The sequence below is a fragment of the Macaca mulatta genome, chromosome Y, assembly GCF_049350105.2.
Source record: "Macaca mulatta isolate MMU2019108-1 chromosome Y, T2T-MMU8v2.0, whole genome shotgun sequence".
In the NCBI taxonomy this organism is placed as follows: Eukaryota; Metazoa; Chordata; class Mammalia; order Primates; family Cercopithecidae; genus Macaca; species Macaca mulatta.
Window position 1 is genome coordinate 3,851,582 of NC_133427.1, and position 19,600 is coordinate 3,871,181.

Sequence of the window (19,600 nt, forward strand, 5' to 3'; positions counted from 1 at the left end):
CCCGCTCTTCCATGATCAATATCTCTCAGCAGGGTGAGACGTCTGTTACAACAGATGAATCCACATGGAAACATTGAAGTCACCCAAAGTCCGTAGTTTTCATTAGGGCTCCCTCTTGGTGTGAACTCCAGAATTGTGAGTGTTCATCATTTATAGAACATCTTTCTGAAATGAATAGTTTTACGTTGAAAAAGAGACCCTGTGTCATTTTTATTTTGAAAAGTGAGATGGGCTGAGTGTGTTGGCTCAGGTGTGTAATCCCAGCATTTTGGGAAGGTGAGATGAATGGATGACTTGAGGTCAGGAGTTTGAGATCAGCCTGGCCAACATGGTGAAACCCTGTCTCTACTAAAAATACAAAAATTAGTTAGGCAAGATGGCGTGCGCGTGCAGGCCCAACTACTTAGGAGTCTGAGGCAGGAGAATCACTTGAATCCAGGAAGTGGAGTTTGCAGCGTGCCATGATTCCATCATTGCACTCCAGCCTGGACAACAGAGTGAGACTCCATCCCCCTACAAAAAATGTGAGCTAGGTCTTGGTTTCTGCTGAATTACCCATCCAGGACTGAGATATTTGAAGATTAATAATTGTTGACATTTTCTTGCCGTTCCCTGTCTGCAATTCACTGGCCTGTGTGGTCTGGGTCAGGGAAGAAGAGGGTAACCTTCCACAATCTCATTTTCTGCAGCTGCTTTTCTACCAACTGAAATTTTAGGGATCCAGAGCAGAGAAGCCTGTATCTGAGTTCCGTGTTCTAAGTACTGCTGGTCCTAGTAAGAGACAATAGTAGACAACTTTCATTTTGCCCGGAAATCCCCATCAGCACGTCCTCCCAAGCTGGGTCAGGCAAGTTCACTTCTCCACAATGCTTTTCTCTGTAGGCTGATGTGCACCATGCTAAGCAGAATTTTCTCCAGCCTAATTTGCAGAGATAACTCAACTGTACTTAAGAGATCTAGAGGGTTTCTCTGACATGTTCCTTGTGTTTATTTACTTATTTTCCATGCTGCTGTTCTATTTTAAAGTTGAGAAAATCTGGAAGCATTTTAGTACATGCAACAGAACAGGGTATTCCTACTGACTGTGCTATGAGGATAAGAAGAAAAATAAAAATACCCCCTCCTTTTCATCGAGGTGGCCAGTAGCCTGTATTTTTATTTAAGGTTTACCCTAGACAGATGAGGGCAAGTTCCCATGGAAAATTCCTAAAAGTCTGTTTCTGCTCAAATAAAGATACAACCCCACTAGCTATTAGTCTGCCCCCGGGATTTCTGAGCTATGCAAGCCCATGAGTTTGAAGTAGAGATTTCCTGTGTAAACTATTTTTTTTCTCTCCAGTCATTCAAGGGTATTCACTAGATCAGCCCTTCTCCTGATTACAGAGTTTAGGAAGCAGTGGGATTTGCAGGCATTAAAAAAGTGACTAAGGAAGTTACTTTTACAACCCTGTTAAGAAAATTACATAGTGATCCACAGAGTCCTTTAGAATATTAGATTTTCACATTGAAATCAGAATCGCCAGGAACTGCAGTTCATACACAAAACAGCCAGTGCACCTCCAGAGACTCTGCATTGGGGTAGCACCTGGATAGGAAGATAAAAAACACAGCAATAAAGTTGAAAAAATGACTGTAGGTTCACTGGATCCTCTATATAAATATTAACTACAGATGTGGTGCAGGTAGTATGTTCAGTTCTCTCTATACAGCATTGCATTCTGTCTTTACGACACCTCCAAGAGGTAAAATTACCCTTATTGTACCCCTGAGAAATCTAGTTTTAGGAAGGGAGAATAGTGTGTTCTAGGCCCTCTGGCCAAGAAATAGTGAGTAGTAGGAGGAGGTGGTTTGAGCTCTACTATCTGTCTGACTTAATCACCTATGGTTCTGCTGTTGGTTAAAGCCTTGCAAGAAAAGTGGATTTTAAAGGTCTTATGATGGAGGCAGAGGGATGATGGCTTCCCCATGGTAAGGGCCTCCTGGGTCTCCTGGGCTGCAAGTTTCCCTATCTCCATATTTCTAGAGGAAAGATGGTCTCTGTGGAGGGTCAGCGTTGGGTAATGAGAAGTGAATTAGCAAACCTGTTTGGATTTCCTTCTGAATGCGTCAGTCTAGCGGGTTGAATTTAAAAGGCAGACACTTCTCAATCATGTCTTTTCACACATCACTTTTTAAAAGTGGCATGCCATCAGCCTGCTTCAGAGGCATCTCAGCAAACAGAATTGGTTACACAAGGAAATGGTACCATTAGGCTTGTAAAAAAACCAGAAAGTTCTATTTTTTTTTTTAATACTCACAGATGTCTTTTATAGATCAAAGACAAAACAGGCAAACATTGATAATAAGGACATGTTGTCAAAATGCTGGCTCAGGAAGAGAAATGCTGCTAACCAGAGGAACAGTGAAAAGCAGTGGCTGGTAAAAGTCACCGGTGCATCCGTAACAAGCAATCCGTCAGGTTCCATGGCATTTGGCGATTAAGAAGGCTCCGACCTTTGTTTAATCGCTGAATTCAGTATTTTTCTTTTGCTTGAAGTACATTCTGTAGCTACAAGTACTGACCTGCCCTTCATTTGATCATCCCTGCTCACCCACCATATTTTGAAATTATTAGTAAACAAATGAATTTAATTTAACCAATACGTACTCCAAACCTCCTGTATTTAAGGAACTCTCTTGGCACTTCAAGGGATTCGACAATTAATCTAATTTCCATAAACTTCTGCCTTTAACTGCCTTTGATAAACCATTTTTGGGGTGCAGATTATCCAGGTAGCACAAGTATTTAGAGGTATTAATAGATATTATCTATTAAGTGTGGCAATAATATTCCCTCTGAATTCGCTAGCACAAATAGATTTCCTTAGTGTAGGGACATCTTGACTTTTTTTTTTTTTTTTTTTTTTTTTTTTTTGAGGCAGGGTCTTGCTTTGTCACCCTGGCTGGAGTGCACTGGTGCAATCTTGGCTCACTGCAAAGTCTCAAGCGATTCTCTCTTTTCAGCCCCCAGTATGTAGCTGAAACTATAGGCATATGCCTCTATGCCTGGTTGGTTTTTTGTTTGCTTGTTTTTTTTTTTGTTTTTTTTTTTTTTTGTAGAGATATGGTTTTCCCATGTTGCCTAGGCTCAAACTCCTGGAATCTTCCTGCCTCAGCCTCTCAAAGTGCTGGGATTACAGGCATAAGCCACTGCATCCGGCCAAATCTAGACATTTCTTAATAGAATTCAACCTTAGTCATGTTTTCTTTCTCTCTTTCTTTCGTTCTTTCGTTCTTTCTTTCATTCATCTGTTCACTCATTCAATTGAACACCTGGTGTATGCCAAGCTGTGTACTATACTCCAGGTGTCAAGAAGCTATGACAGCATGAAAAGAAGGTGAGTGATTGTCCACAATGCAGGAAAAAGCCCACATTAGCAATGGATACAGATGCAAGGTAACGCTATACAATGGAGACTAAGGAGAAGTTTGTCAAAACAGTGGCATAAACCAACAACAACAACAACAAAAATCAGAGATGTGCTGCCTGTTCTTGATAAGCCGGATATATCAGCAAAAGGAAGAGCCCAGTGACAGGCTGGGAAGTATAGGGTGTGGCACCAGCCACCCATGGAAAACTTCAGCCTTGGGTTTGAGGATGATGGCACCCCTCTAAGTCTCAGTGATGGCCTGGAAGGGATGAATGAGAAGGAGTTGGTGGAGGAAGAAGTTGTCAAAATATAAGACATATCCATGCAACTGCAGTGAGAGAGGTGGAGAGAAGAGCACATTGGGCCCAGAGATTCTTAGCCATCATGATCTAAACTTGGCAACCAGTTGACTATGAGGAAGACATGAAGGAGAGGCAGAAGGGGAGGATGGCTTGAGCTTCTAGTTTAGCTGACAAGATGGGTGGCAACATTATTAACAAAGGTAAAGAGATGTTCAAGAGATGGTTGTTTTTTGTTTTGTTTTGTTTCATAATTTAATCAATGGGTTTGGGACATGCCCAGAAAGAGGCTACCTAAGGTTATTTGACTAATCCCTGGAACTCCGTCAACACATGCTGAAAACAAAAGCTAGATAAGGAATGAATTCCCATTTATGAACCAGTGTTTCCTGACTATCAACTCTGTGGAAGCCACCCTAGGTGTGGGAGGAAGGTGGTGAGGAATTCCTAGATGCTGTGTTTCTTAGGCGGAGCTAAGATGGTCCAGGCTCCATGCAGGGGAAGCAACTTATTTCTTAGGCTTATTCCCACCTTCTTCCTGACAGGCCCTGACAGAGTGCTGGATGTAGGACAGGACATCAAACCTAAAGAGCAGATACTTCTCAATTATACCTTTTCCATGCATTGCCTTTTAAAAATTGCATGTCTGCTGGGCATGGTGGCTCATGCCTGTAATTCCAGTGTTAGGAGAGTCTGTGTGAAGAGACCAATAAACAGGGTTTGTGTGAGCAGTAAAGCTTTTTAATCCTGGGTGCAGGAGGGCTGAATCTGAAAAAGGAATCAGCAAAGGGACATAGAGGTGGGACAGTTTTATAAGATTTGGGAAGGTAGTGGAAAATCACAGTTAAAGGGGGTTGTTCTCTGCAGGCAGGGGTGGTGGTCACAAGGTATTCAATGGGGAGTTCCTGAGACTCATTGTCCAGGAGAAGAAATGCCGCAAGGTTAAGTGATCAGTCAGGGTGGGGTGGGAACAAATCACAATGGTGGAATGTCATCAGTTAAGGCAGGAACTGGCTATTGTCACTTCATCTTCTTTTTTTTGTTTTTTTTTTTGGAGACAGAGTTTTGCTCTTGTAACCCAGGCTGGAGTGCCATGGCACCGATTCACCATAACCTGTGCCTCCAGGGCTCTTTTTTCTGGTTTTTCAGTTGCTTCAGGACATCTGGATTTTACATGCAGATCACAGGGGTATGATGGCTTCGCTTGGGCTCAGAGGCTTGACACGCAGCACTTTGGGAGGCAGAGATGGGTAGATCACTTAAGGCTAAGAGTCCAGCCTGAGCAACACAGTGAGACCCTGTTTGTACAAAAATAATAATAATAATAATACAAAAATTAGCCTGGTGTGGTCGCACATGCTTGTGGCACATGCCTGTAGTCCCAGCTACATGGGGGACTGAGGTGGGAGAATCGTTTCAGCCCTGGAGGCAGAGGTTACAGTGACCCAAGATCGTGCCACTGGCACTCCAGCCTGGGCAACAGAGCGAGGCTCTGTCTCAAATAAGTAAATAAATAAAAATAAATAAATAAAAGCCGTCCACCTGCTTCAGGGGCATCTCAGCAGAGAGGATTGGTTGTACAAGTACATGATACCACTGGGCTTGTAAAAAAAATTTTTATATACTCACAGATGTCTTTTGTAAATCAGAGAACACAACAGGCAAACACTGACCCTAAGGACGTGTTGTCAAAATGCTGCTTAGGAAGAGGAATGCGGCTAACCAGAGGAACAGCGAAAAGCAGTCGCTGGTGCACCCCTCAAGAAGCTGGTGCAATGGTGCCTTTCCGGGCCCTGCACACCTGTCTGAGCTCCATGTTTTTACCCCAGGTGGGCTCTGCTGACCGAAGTTCCTGTCCTGACCTCTCCCCACCATTCCAGGTCTGACTTATCTAGGAAGCCAGGCAGCCGCCTTCTCCTCATCTGCCTCCTGGAATAGGGACCTACCCTCTACTTTTCGCCTTGTCGCCAGGTCGCTCCCACCCTCCACCCACGCCCTCCGCAGACAATACCATCCACCCTTCGAACGTCTCAGCCCTCGCCCTGACCCTCGAAGGCTCCCCACGCGGAGGGGAGCCGTTCCACCTTTCTGGCAGGAAGACTCCGGCAGAGGGAGGGAGGCGGGCTCCCGGGAGTCCTGGAGAGGCGGGAGGGCGTGGCGGCGGCTCTCACGTTGCAGCCCTGCCTGCAGCTAGCTGGATGCCGGCTGGGCCAGCCCGCTCCTGCCTGCACACGGGCTGGGAAGAGCTGCCAGAGAAAACGCCATCTGGCCCGGAGAAGCGCAAACGCTGCTCCTTCTCTCTACCCTGAAAGGAACAGAAACGTTCCCGGCGCTGCTTAGGCGTTCTCCAAGCGCGGACTCTGTACTGTGGCTCCCAACTCGCTCCCTGCATCTCGGCCTTCCCTCCTGGGTCCCAGGACTTGTCTCTGACAAGGAGCCCTCCTTCTCGAAGCTGCCTGCGGTTCTTGCAGTGGAAGTGAGGGAGGCATGCCCACCCTGGCCCAGGCGCAATGAAAATGCGAGAGGAAAGCTGAGCGCGAGCGGCGCGGCCAGGGTCCCTTGGCTCCGGCCTGCGCCCCGTCTCCCCGGGGTGGGGCAGGGTGAGGGTGTGCCGAGGCGTGGATTTGGGGAAGCCTCGCAGCGCCTGGAATAAAAGGGCGCCTGCTCGCTGCGTCGCACTGGAAAGCCGAGCTGCCTCACTCCCCGCCAGGGGAAGGGCATGACCCTGGCAGACTCCCGGCAGCGACTCGCGCGCCTCGGCTTGGAGGATGCTCTCGGCTCACCGCTCCAGTGTGCGGCGGCTTCCTAAGGACAGGTGAGAACCCAGGGTGGCCGGGGTGCCCGAGGGCTGCTGTGTCTGCTTGCAGGGGGTAACGGGATTTGATGGACGCCCAAGGGAAAAACTGAGGGTAAAGGGCCCGCATGCAGGCAGATTGCACTGTTCCCCAACATAATTCGAAGTTGCTAAGAAATCAGGATACCTGAATGCCTGCAATTTTAAGTAGCTGAGGATCAGTTAGGGAGGAGATCCAGATCTTCACGGAGGATGCATTCAGGTCTACTTAAGCCCAGACATCCGTGCCTCCTTTTTTCCCTCTCCCAAACGCGCTCCTCATCCCTCGCTCTCTCTGGAGACCTAAAACCCAGCCATCCGGCGTTTCTAGGAAGCTGCCGACGGAATTCCTAAATGAAGCCCACTCTGCTCCTGCAATCGGTGGGGGAAAGGACACTTGAGGGCCCTCTTTCCAAGTTGCTCAGGCTTTGACTACTTAAAGTCTCCTCTCCCTCCTCTGTTCCCCTACTCCTTCCCCGCCTCTTTCCTCCTACTCTTGTCCAGGCTTTCCCTGGAAATGGGACAACCCAACCCCTAGTGTGATCTGAGACACACACACACACACACACACACACACACACACACACACACACACACACACACACACACAGACAGAGACAGAGAGAGAGAGAGAGAGAGAGAGAGAGAGAGAGAGAGAGAGAGAGAGAGAGAAAAGAAAAGAAAAGAAAAGAAAAGAAAAGAAAAAAAGACAGTCGGCCGGGCGCAGTGGCTCAAGCCTGTAATCTCAGCACTTTGGGAGGCCGAGACGGGCGGATCACGAGGTCAGGAGATCGAGACCATCCTGGTTAACAAGGTGAAACCCCGTCTCTACTAAAAAATACAAAAAACTAGCCGGGCGAGGTGGCGGCGCCTGTAGTCCCAGCTACTTGGGAGGCTGAGGCAGGAGAATGGCGTGAACCCGGGGGGCGGAGCTTGCAGTGAGCCGAGATCCCGCCACTGCACTCCAGCCTGGGCGACAGCAGCGAGACTCCGTCTCAAAAAAAAAAAAAAAAAAAAAAAAAAAAAAAAAAAAAAAAAAAAGCCATCACCTCAGAGAGAAGGAGTTTGAAGTCCAAGTCCGAGGACTCGCGGCGCTACCCCATCCGAGTTTTGGGAAAGCACATAATTCACCCGCATACAGCTCGACGCGAACCAACGTACTCTGGAAGCGAGCCAGGGGCGTAGGGCGGCCAGCGCTCCCACTCTAGGTTGTCCACCCCGGGCCAAGAAGAAAGCAGACGGCCTCACCACCCCTACTTCCCGGCAGGGTTCGCAGACAGTCTCCGGCGGCCTAACTGGCGCGGGGCCGCTTTCTCTGCGACTGAGAGACCTGACCCCGCGTCCGAGGGATTAGGGTTGTCTGGGGGCGAGTTTCCTGGCTGGTGCCGGGGTGGGAGGTCGTACAGGGAGCGGAGGCTGAGGAGTCCTCTGGAACGCCCGGGCCAAGTCCGCCCCCAGACACCTGATGCTGGGGACTGGCGTCCTGGGCTGCCCTTGGGACCAGCCCAGCACCGAGGTCAGGCGCGCTGGCAGGGGCGGGGGCAACCTGGGCTCTGGCGAGAGAGAAAACTCCGAGGACTTGAAGAGCTGCGGGAGTCAGTTTGTTCCAGCACTCACGGGCGGAACCCGGAGTTTAACTTTTTTGCAAAGCTACCAAGTGCACCATCAGTCCTTGATGGGCAACTGAAGGGAGGCGCGCCCCTGGCTTTAATAACCTTTTCTAGGTCACTAAAGGCAGGAAAAGCTGCAGGTTTGAATACTCCTCATTTACAGAAAGGGTTTTAGAATTTTTATTTATTATTGTTGTTATTATTATTATTATTTTTGAGACCGAGTGTCCTGTCCCTCTTGTTGCCCAGGCTGGAGTGCAATGGCCCGATCTCAGCTCACCGCAACCTCTGCCTCCCGGGTTCAAGCGATTCTCCTGCCTCAGCTTCCCGAATAACTGGGATTACAGGCTTGCACCACCACGACCGGCAAATTTTGTACTTTTAATACAGACGGAGCTTCATCACGGCCTCCCAAAATGCTGGGATGACCGGCGTGAGCCACCGCGCTCGGCCCGGGTTTTAGAATTTTTAATCAGCAGTTCGTGTTTGTTCAGAACCCAGGCGAATGGGCAGGCGCGCGCTTGCTGTGCATCCCTATTTACTTTCCATGTGTGCCACTATTTTTAAGTGAACGCCATTCAAGAGATGACAAAAGGTTAGATGACATAGGCATTGCCAGGGCATAAAGAAAATGATCACTGCCATTTTAAATGAGGTAGCTGATGCAATCTAGCTTTTCCGTTTTTTTAGTGACTCCATTTTTTTTCTGTTTGCCTGAATATATTTCATAAGCAGGCCCTTCCTGTTTATTGAATGATCGGAGATTCCCCCAGACTTCCTCCCTGATTAACAGCAACTCTGTATCATCAAAAAAACTCTCTGGCTTTTCCAAGACAAAATAGTAAATCAACCCAGAAATAACAGGATGAATCTTCTTCTAGCAAATACCTCTTTAAGCTCTTGAAGAAGCTAGAATTAAAGGTTTGAGAAATATCATTAAAGGAAAGAATACAAATAAACACCTCTCTTAGGAAGTAATTTTGTATTTTTTAGTAGAGATGGGATTTCTCCGTGTTAGTCAGGCTGGTCTCTACATACTGACCTCAGGTGATCCCCCCTCCCTGGCCTCCCAAAATGCTGGGATGACAGTAGTGAGCCACGGCGCCCAGCCTGGGTTTTAGAGTGTTTAATCAGCAGTTCACCCTCCAGAACCTGGGAGAGTGGGCAGGCGTGCATTTGTTGTTTGTGTAGATATATAATGACTCAGTCTTGTCGTTGGAGGCAGAAACACAACATTTTGTTATTTCTTTTATTATGGAAACATAAATACAAATCTATCTTTTTCTAATGTTCTCTCTGTCTCTCTCTCTCTCTCTCTCTCTCTCTCTCTCTATCCTCCAACCCCTATTTCATACCCACAATTACAGACTGCAAGACAGATTTCCAAATCGTAGTATCCAAGCCAAGGATGAAGATTATATTCTATAGTCATGATTAAAGTGAATGGTGAAAAGTTTAGAAAAGCTGTGAGTTCCATCTTTCTCAATTCCCATGGTTTAAGCGTCACTACAACACATCGTGTGAAGTCCTGGGAAGCTTGAAACCCTGATGCACAATTCAAATTTAAAAATTGCCCACAGGAAGTCGGTGCCACCTGTGAATAAGCGCACCTCTTTTCGTTGTTCTACGTCAGGTATCCCAGAATCAGGCACCCCAACAAGATGCCCAAGCACGCGCACTGGGGGGCCCTCTCCGTGGTGCTGATCCTGCTTTGGAGACATCCGCGAGAGGCGCTGGCTTGCCCACGTCCTTGTGCCTGCTACGTACCCAGCGAGGTCCACTGCACGTTCCGATCCCTGGCTTCCGTGCCCGCTGGCATTGCTAAACACGTGGAAAGAATCAATTTGGGGTTTGTACCACCTTCTTCCCGAACCATGCCACTGTCAGTGCGTGCGTCTTGATCTGCTTTTACATGTGTGTATGTGCATTGCCTCTGTGTAGCTCTGTCGAGAATTATGGAGCTGCAGATGGGCAGAACAGAGAGGAAACGTTTTAGTTATGCTAAACGCAGCTTTTTCGATGATTATCTGAATATACCCATCAGTTGCCACTGCTGTAAGGTCTATCAAGGAGCAGCATGAACAACTTTAGAGTTTGTTGAGTAATTCCCTTGATAGCGTTTCTTTAATACATTGTAGAGGTGAATGCATGAGCCACACACTTAAACAAGTGAAGATGATTTAAATAGACTTCAGCAACGATTTAAGAATGGTAAAAATAAGCAGAACATCTGTGCCATTTTATAAGTCGTGTAGATGATAGAATTGTGACTTTGAGGCAGTAGAAGAATTCCTGCAGATTTTGGCTATTAAAAATATAAACATCTTTTTAAAAACATATTTTGATGTGCTGTGCAAGGTAGAATTTTAATATATTGGTTTCATTTTACACACACGAATGTTTTGTGGACCTAACTGTTAGTTGCTATGAACTACAGGTGCTCAACTGCAATTTTAATAGTCAACAATCATTTGGAGTTCTTTAACAAAATATATTAGCTACTTTCTAGCGTCTATCCCCAGAACAACTGATTAAATTAATGTTTGAGAAATATCCACCGTGGAGATGTTTTAATAAAAATAAAATGGCCAGATTTGAGCCAATGCCAAATAACTGTAAAGGTACCTGGACATCTTATAGAACAAAGTTAAAAAAAAAAAAAATTCTCCTCTATTGACAGTGGTAGAAGAGAATGAACCATTGACATAATAAGATGGAAATTTCTCTGTTGACAGTGGTAGAGTCAGAGAATGAAACGTTGAGGGAGTAAGATGGAAACTTCCCTATTGACAGCGGTAGAATAAGAGAATGAAACGTTGAGGGAATAAGATGACAATTTCCCTAACCCATGGCAACAGACCATTAAATAGGTTTCTCAGTGAAATATTCTTAGACTCTAGGAGTTGGCCATCTGAACATTCAACCACAATGATGATAGCTCATTGGGGAAAACAGCCTGGCATTGCCAGAGGAGGGAATAGTAACAGGTAAGCCAGCTTCCCTTTTCACAATCTTGTAATTTATCAGGACACATTTCTTGTGTAGTGGAAGTAAGAAAAAGGGAAGAAGTGCTAAAACCCATTTGTTTTATTTATTTATTATTTATTTATTTTTATAACTTTAAGTTCCAAGATACACGTGCAGAGTGTGCAGGTTTGTTACACAGGTATATGTGTGCCCTGGTGGTTTGCTGCACCTATTGACCCATCCTCTATGTTCCCTCCTCTCAACCCCCATCCCCCAGCTGGCCCTGGTATGTGTTGTTCCCCTGCCTGTGCCCATGTGTTCTCAATGTTCAACTCACATTTATGAGTGAGAACATGCAGCGTTTGGTTTTCTCTTCCCCTTGTTAGTTTGCTGAGGATGATGGCTTCCAGCTTCATCCATGTCCCTGAAAATGACAAGATCTCTTTCCTTTTTACAGCTGTATAGTATTCCATGTTGCGTATGTACCACATTTTCTTTGTCCAGTCTATCATTGATGGATATTTGTGTTGTTTCCATGTCTGGTAAAACTCATTTGAATCCAGGGAGATGGTGCGTGTGATATTTGAAAGTACAGCTTATCTATAACTTCTTTTTCTTCCACCCTTGGTGTGCAAAATGGCTGTCATTGTTTTTTATACATGAACCATTTTAACACATGGTCCCACTTGCTGGGATTAACCACCTCATCTCTCAAACCTAGCACATTGGCAGGTCCTATGCTGGGGGTAGCATCAGCCAGGCCTTGGTGGAGCCCTCTAAAAAGCATGGGGCTGATACAGAATATGTATATACATATTTATTTATTTATATTTATTTATTCATATATATATTGCAGTACTCCCTGCATAGCAGGTCTGTGTGTGTGTGTTGTGTGTAGGGAAGGAGGCTATCAGGCTGGAAATGAGGGTGGGAACAGTCCCTGCATGCACCCTCCTCAAAGAGATGATTTGTTTAATGGCTTGAGACTTACAACACCAATAAGACTATTACTTCTGAAGTTGTTTGCATCTCATTTACAGTTTTGGGGATGCTTTTCTTCACATTTACTTTTTTTTTTAATTAATTTATTATTATTATACTTTAAGTTCTAGGGTACATGTGCATAATGTGCAGGTTTGTTACATATGTTGGTGTGCTGCACCCATCAAGTCATCATTTACATCAGGTATAACTCCCAATGCAATCCCTCCCCCCTCCCCCCTCCCCATGATAGGCCCCTGTGTGTGATGTTCCCCTTCCTGAGTCCAAGTGATCTCATTGTTCAGTTCCCACCTATGAGTGAGAACATGCGGTGTTTGGTTTTCTGTTCTTGTGATAGTTTGCTAAGAATGATGGTTTCCAGCTGCATCCATGTCCCTACAAAGGACGCAAACTCATCCTTTTTGATGGCTGCATAGTATTCCATGGTGTATATGTGCCACATTTTCTTAATCCAATCTGTCACTGATGGACATTTGGGTTGATTCCAAGTCTTTGCTATTGTGAATAGTGCTGCAATAAACATACGTGTGCATGTGTCTTTATAGCAGCATAATTTATAATCCTTTGGGTATATACCCAGTAATGGGATGGCTGCGTCATATGGTACATCTAGTTCTAGATCCTTGAGGAATCGCCATACTGTTTTCCATAATGGTTGAACTAGTTTACAATCCCACCAACAGTGTAAAAGTGTTCCTATTTCTCCACATCCTCTCCAGCACCTGTTGTTTCCTGACTTTTTAATGATCGCCATTCTAACTGGTGTGAGATGGTATCTCATTGTGGTTTTGATTTGCATTTCTCTGATGGCCAGTGATGATGAGCATTTTTTCATGTGTCTGTTGGCTGTATGAATGTCTTCTTTTGAGAAATGTCTGTTCATATCCTTTGCCCACTTTTTGATGGGGTTGTTTGTTTTTTTCTTGTAAATTTGTTTGAGTTCTTTGTAGGTTCTGGATATTAGCCCTTTGTCAGATGAGTAGATTGCAAAAATTTTCTCCCATTCTGTAGGTTGCTTGTTCACTCTGATGGTAGTTTCTTTTGCTGTGCAGAAGCTCTTTAGTTTAATGAGATCCCATTTGTCAATTTTGGCTTTTGCTGCCGTTGCTTTTGGTGTTTTAGACATGAAGTCTTTGCCCATGCCTATGTCCTGAATGGTACTACCTAGGTTTTCCTCTAGGATTTTTATGGTATTAGGTCTAACATTTAAGTTTCTAATCCATCTTGAATTAATTTTTGTATAAGGAGTAAGGAAAGGATCCAGTTTCAGCTTTCTACTTATGGCTAGCCAATTTTCCCAGCACCATTTATTAAATAGGGAATCCTTTCCCCATTTCTTGTTTCTCTCAGGTTTGTCAAAGATCAGATGGCTGTAGATGTGTGGTATTATTTCTGAGGACTCTGTTCTGTTCCATTGGTCTATATCTCTGTTTTGGTACCAGTACCATGCTGTTTTGGTTACTGTAGCCTTGTAGTATAGTTTGAAGTCAGGTAGCGTGATGCCTCCAGCTTTGTTCTTTTGACTTAGGATTGTCTTGGAGATGCGGGCTCTTTTTTGGTTCCATATGAACTTTAAAGCAGTTTTTTCCAATTCTGTGAAGAAACTCATTGGTAGCTTGATGGGGATGGCATTGAATCTATAAATTACCTTGGGCAGTATGGCCATTTTCACGATATTGATTCTTCCTATCCATGAGCATGGTATGTTCTTCCATTTGTTTGTGTCCTCTTTTATTTCACTGAGCAGTGGTTTGTAGTTCTCCTTGAAGAGGTCCTTTACATCCCTTGTAAGTTGGATTCCTAGGTATTTTATTCTCTTTGAAGCAACTGTGAATGGAAGTTCATTCCTGATTTGGCTCTCTGTTTGTCTGTTATTGGTGTATAAGAATGCTTGTGATTTTTGCACATTAACTTTGTATCCTGAGACTTTGCTGAAGTTGCTTATCAGCTTAAGGAGATTTTGGGCTGAGACAATGGGGTTTTCTAAATATACAATCATGTCATCTGCAAACAGGGACAGTTTGACTTCTTCTTTTCCTAACTGAATATCCTTGATTTCTTTCTCTTGCCTAATTGCCCTAGCCAGAACTTCCAGCACTATATTGAATAGGAGTGGTGAGAGAGGGCATCCCTGTCTTGTGCCAGTTTTCAAAGGGAATTTTTCCAGTTTTTGCCCATTCAGTATGATATTGGCTGTGGGTTTGTCATAAATAGCTCTTATTATTTTGAGGTACGTTCCATCAATACCGAATGTATTGAGCGTTTTTAGCATGAAGGGCTGTTGAATTTTGTCAAAAGCCTTTTCTGCATCTATTGAGATAATCATGTGGTTCTTGTCTTTGGTTCTGTTTATATGCTGGATTATGTTTATTGATTTGCGAATGTTGAACCAGCCTTGCATCCCAGGGATGAAGCCCACTTGATCATGGTGGATAAGCTTTTTGATGTGTTGCTGAATCCGGTTTGCCAGTATTTTATTGAGGATTTTTGCATCGATGTTCATCAGGGATATTGGTCTAAAATTCTCTTTTTTTGTTGTGTCTCTGCCAGGCTTTGGTATCAGGATGATGTTGGCCTCATAAAATGAGTTAGGGGAGATTCCCTCTTTTTCTATTGATTGGAATAGTTTCAGAAGGAATGGTACCAACTCCTCCTTGTACCTCTGGTAGAATTCAGCTGTGAATCCATCTGGTCCTGGACTTTTTTTGGTTGGTAGGCTATTAATTATTGCCTCAATTTCAGAGCCTGCTATTGGTCTATTCAGGGATTCAACTTCTTCCTGGTTTAGTCTTGGAAGAGTGTAAGTGTCCAGGAAATTATCCATTTCTTCTAGATTTTCCAGTTTATTTGCGTAGAGGTGTTTATAGTATTCTCTGATGGTAGTTTGTATTTCTGTGGGGTCGGTGGTGATATCCCCTTTATCATTTTTAATTGCGTCGATTTGATTCTTCTCTCTTTTCTTCTTTATTAGTCTTGCTAGCGGTCTGTCAATTTTGTTGATCTTTTCAAAAAACCAACTCCTGGATTCATTGATTTTTTGGAGAGTTTTTTGTGTCTCTATCTCCTTCAGTTCTGCTCTGATCTTAGTTATTTCTAGCCTTCTGCTAGCTTTCGAATGTGTTTGCTCTTGCTTCTCTAGTTCTTTTAATTGTGATGTTAGAGTGTCAATTTTAGATCTTTCCTGCTTTCTCTTGTGGGCATTTAGTGCTATAAATTTCCCTCTACACACTGCTTTAAATGTGTCCCAGAGATTCTGGTATGTTGTATCTTTGTTCTCATTGGTTTCAAAGAACATCTTTATTTCTGCCTTCATTTCGTTATGTACCCAGTAGTCATTCAGGAGCAGGTTGTTCAGTTTCCATGTAGTTGAGCGGTTTTGATTGAGTTTCTTAGTCCTGAGTTCTAGTTTGATTGCACTGTGGTCTGAGAGACAGTTTGTTATAATTTCTGTTCTTGTACATTTGCTGAGGAGTGCTTTACTTCCAATTACGTGGTCGATTTTGGAGTAAGTACGATGTGGTGCTGAGAAGAATGTATATTCTGTTGATTTGGGGTGGAGAGTTCTATAGATGTCTATTAGGTCTGCTTGCTGCAGAGATGAGTTCAATTCCTGGATATCCTTGTTAACTTTCTGTCTCGTTGATCTGTCTAATGTTGACAGTGGAGTGTTGAAGTCTCCCATTATTATTGTATGGGAGTCTAAGTCTCTTTGTAAGTCTCTAAGGACTTGCTTTATGAATCTGGGTGCTCCTGTATTGGGTGCATATATATTTAGGATAGTTAGCTCTTCCTGTTGAATTGATCCCTTTACCATTATGTAATGGCCTTTTTTGTCTCTTTTGATCTTTGATGGTTTAAAGTCTGTTTTATCAGAGACTAGTATTGCAACTGCCACTTTTTTTGTTCTCCATTTGCTTGGTAAATCTTCCTCCATCCCTTTATTTTGAGCCTATGTATGTCTCTGCGTGTGAGATGGGTCTCCTGAATACAGCAGACTGATGGGTCTTGACTCTTTATCCAGTTTGCCAGTCTGTGTCTTTTAATTGGACCATTTAGTCCATTTACATTTAAGGTTAAGATTGTTATGTGTGAACTTGAGCCTGCCATTATGATATTAACTGGTTATTTTGCTCGTTAGTTGATGCAGTTTCTTCCTAGCCTCGATGGTCTTTACATTTTGGCATGTTTTTGCAATGGCTGGTACCGGTTGTTCCTTTCCATGTTTAGTGCTTCCTTCAGGGTCTCTTGTAAGGCAGGCCTAGTGGTGACAAAATCTCTAAGCATTTGCTTATCTGTAAAGGATTTTATTTCTCCTTCACTTGTGAAACTTAGTTTGGCTGGATATGAAATTCTGGGTTTAAAATTCTTTTCTTTAAGAATGTTGAATATTGGCCCCCACTCTCTTCTGGCTTGGAGAGTTTCTGCCGAGAGATCTGCTGTTAGTCTGATGGGCTTCCCTTTGTGGGTAACCCGACCTTTCTCTCTGGCTGCCCTTAAGATTTTTTCCTTCATTTCAACTTTGGTGAATCTGGCAATTATGTGTCTTGGAGTTGCTCTTCTCGAGGAGTATCTTTGTGGCGTTCTCTGTATTTCCTGGATTTGAATGTTGGCCTGCCCTACTAGGTTGGGGAAGTTCTTCTGGATGATATCCTGAAGAGTGTTTTCCAACTTGGTTTCATTTTCCCCCTCACTTTCAGGCACCCCAATCAGACGTAGATTTGGTCTTTTTACATAATCCCATACTTCTTGCAGGCTTTGTTCATTTCTTTTTCTTCTTTTTTCTTTTGGTTTCTCTTCTCGCTTCATTTCATTCATTTGATCCTCAATCGCAGATACTCTTTCTTCCAGTTGATCGAGTCGGTTACTGAAGCTTGTGCATTTGTCACGTATTTCTCGTGTCATGGTTTTCATCTCTTTCATTTCGTTTATGAGCTTCTCTGCATTAATTACTCTAGCCATCAATTCTTCCACTTTTTTTTCAAGATTTTTAGTTTCTTTGCGCTGGGTACGTAATTCCTCCTTTAGCTCTGAGAAATTTGATGGACTGAAGCCTTCTTCTCTCATCTCGTCAAAGTCATTCTCCCTCCAGCTTTGATCCGTTGCTGGCGATGAGCTGCGCTCCTTTGCCGGGGGAGATGCGCTCTTATTTTTTGAATTTCCAGCTTTTCTGCCCTGCTTTTTCCCCATCTTTGTGGTTTTATCTGCCTCTGGTCTTTGATGATGGTGATGTACTGATGGGGTTTTGGTGTAGGTGTCCTTCCTGTTTTCCAGGACCCTCAGCTGTAGGTCTGTTGGAGATTGCTTGAGGTCCACTCCAGACCCTGTTTGCCTGGGTATCAGCAGCAGAGGCTGCAGAAGATAGAATATTTCTGAACAGCGAGTGTACCTGTCTGATTCTTGCTTTGGAAGCTTCCTCTCAGGGGTGTACTCCACCCTGTGAGGTGTGGGGTGTCAGACTGCCCCTAGGGGGGATGTCTCCCAGTTAGGCTACTCAGTGGTCAGGGACCCACTTGAGCAGGGAGTCTGTCCCTTCTCAGATCTCAACCTCCGTGTTGGGAGATCCACTGCTCTCTTCAAAGCTGTCAGACAGAGTCGTTTGCGTCTGCAGAGGTTTCGGCTGTGTTTGTTATTGCCCTGTCCCCAGAGGTGGAGTCTACAGAGACAGGCAGGTTTCCTTGAGCTGCTGTGAGCTCCACCCAGTTGGAGCTTCCCAGCAGCTTTGTTTACCTACTTAAGCCTCAGCAATGGCGGGCGCCCCTCCCCCAGCCTCGCTGCTGCCTTGCCAGTAGATCACAGACTGCTGTGCTAGCAATGAGGGAGGCTCCGTGGGTGTGGGACCCTCCCGGCCAGGTGTGGGATATGATCTCCTGGTGTGCCTGTTTGCTTAAAGCGCAGTATTGGGGTGGGAGTTACCCGATTTTCCAGGTGTTGTGTGTCTCAGTTCCCCTGGCTAGGAAAAGGGATTCCCTTCCCCCTTGCGCTTCCCAGGTGAGGCAATGCCTCGCCCTGCTTCAGCTCTGGCTGGTCGCGCTGCAGCAGCTGACCAGCACCAATCCTCCGGCACTCCCCAGTGAGATGAACCCAGTACTTCAGTTGAAAATGCAGAAATCACCAGTCTTCTGTGTCGCTCGCGCTGGGAGTTGGAGACTGGAGCTGTTCCTATTCGGCCATCTTGCTCCGCCCCTTGTTTTCATTTTTATTCTTTTCAGTATTTTCTACAAAAATCATATTCTGTATTTATTTTTACAATAAATCCATGTTTCTTTCTTCCCCCGGCTCCGCGGGGCCCCGAGCACCATCGCCGCCACCGCCTTACACAAAGGCCCCGGCCCGCCGTGCCCCTCACATTTACTTTTAAACAGAGTACTTTCTAAGTGCAAAACATAACTAACCTCTAAATTACAACACGTTTCTGATGGTTTCATTTTAAACAACTCACAATAAAGATTGACTCTAACATGGGAATAAAACAGATATACCAAAACGTTAATGTTTCTTTTTCCTGTTGATGCCAGTAATATCTAGAGACAGTTTCTGTAATATTAAAATGAAAATAAAAATCTAAAATCCCTAGAGAATCACTTCACTGCATCAACATCTATTACTTCCATCTGGTTTAATTTGTAACAAGAACTAATATACTACTTGAAAAAAAATCACTAATAGTATCATAATAGCATTGTTTCTGAAAAATCAATCTCAAATTAGCTAATGGGTCTGGCATCTTGCATTTCGCTGAGGAAAAAACTGAAGCAAGGGCAGTGTCTAACAGATAAAACTCAAGGGATTGATTTGTGTTTTAGCAGTCTGGAGAGAATATAGGACTCTCAAGGAACGAGAAATTACTGGCCAAGTCCTTAGACAAGCTAAAACTATTTCTGAAAATTACTTTCCAAATTTTTTTTTAGGAACCAACAACATAGCATCTATTTAGAGATGGATTTACAGACTCTTAAATGTTTTTTTCCCTTGATTAAAAAACTGGTTTTGATGATGCTTTTCTGCAGCTTTGACAATGCCCATACTTGCCTATTTTATTTTAAGTTCTGCCTTGTGATATTAACCGGAACCTATGACATAATTTTGCAAATATTGTATGCCATAAACATTTCACAGGGTTGGTTATATATTCAGTGAGTGCCAATCAATAGTAATGAAGGTAGTCTGGAATGTAAGCCATAGGGCTACAGAGCCACAGAACTGCACTTCTTGCAGGGTCATCCCAGTCTCCAGTTAGATTCTGTTCCCTGAGTGTCATGCTCATTTCCCAGACTCTCTGCTGATTTTTACAAGGATGCGAAAAGGGGACATGTATACCCTTGGGTTCTGAGAGGGGGTACTCACGTGATTCCCCAGGCTTATGTCTGTTCCAGAATATCCTTTCCATTCTCATATCTGGCACCCTTGGCATCTGCATCTGCATCTGCATCTGCAAGCTCTCTAATGCCCCTTAAAAACAGCCAGCAGGAAGATGACAGA

At 44.3% G+C, this 19,600-nt stretch overlaps 1 protein-coding gene across 1 annotated transcript in view; it reads left to right on the forward strand.

Moving 5' to 3' along the window:
- Window positions 1-9,790: 9,790 nt before the first annotated feature.
- The window catches only part of LOC106995402 (matrix-remodeling-associated protein 5), a 59,703-nt gene continuing 49,893 nt past the window's right edge, over window positions 9,791-19,600 (forward strand). The window contains exon 1 of the mRNA XM_015128616.3: window positions 9,791-10,001. Coding sequence (XP_014984102.3) covers window positions 9,814-10,001 — 188 coding nt within the window. The 5' untranslated portion in view covers window positions 9,791-9,813. The remainder of the gene's footprint in view (window positions 10,002-19,600) is intronic.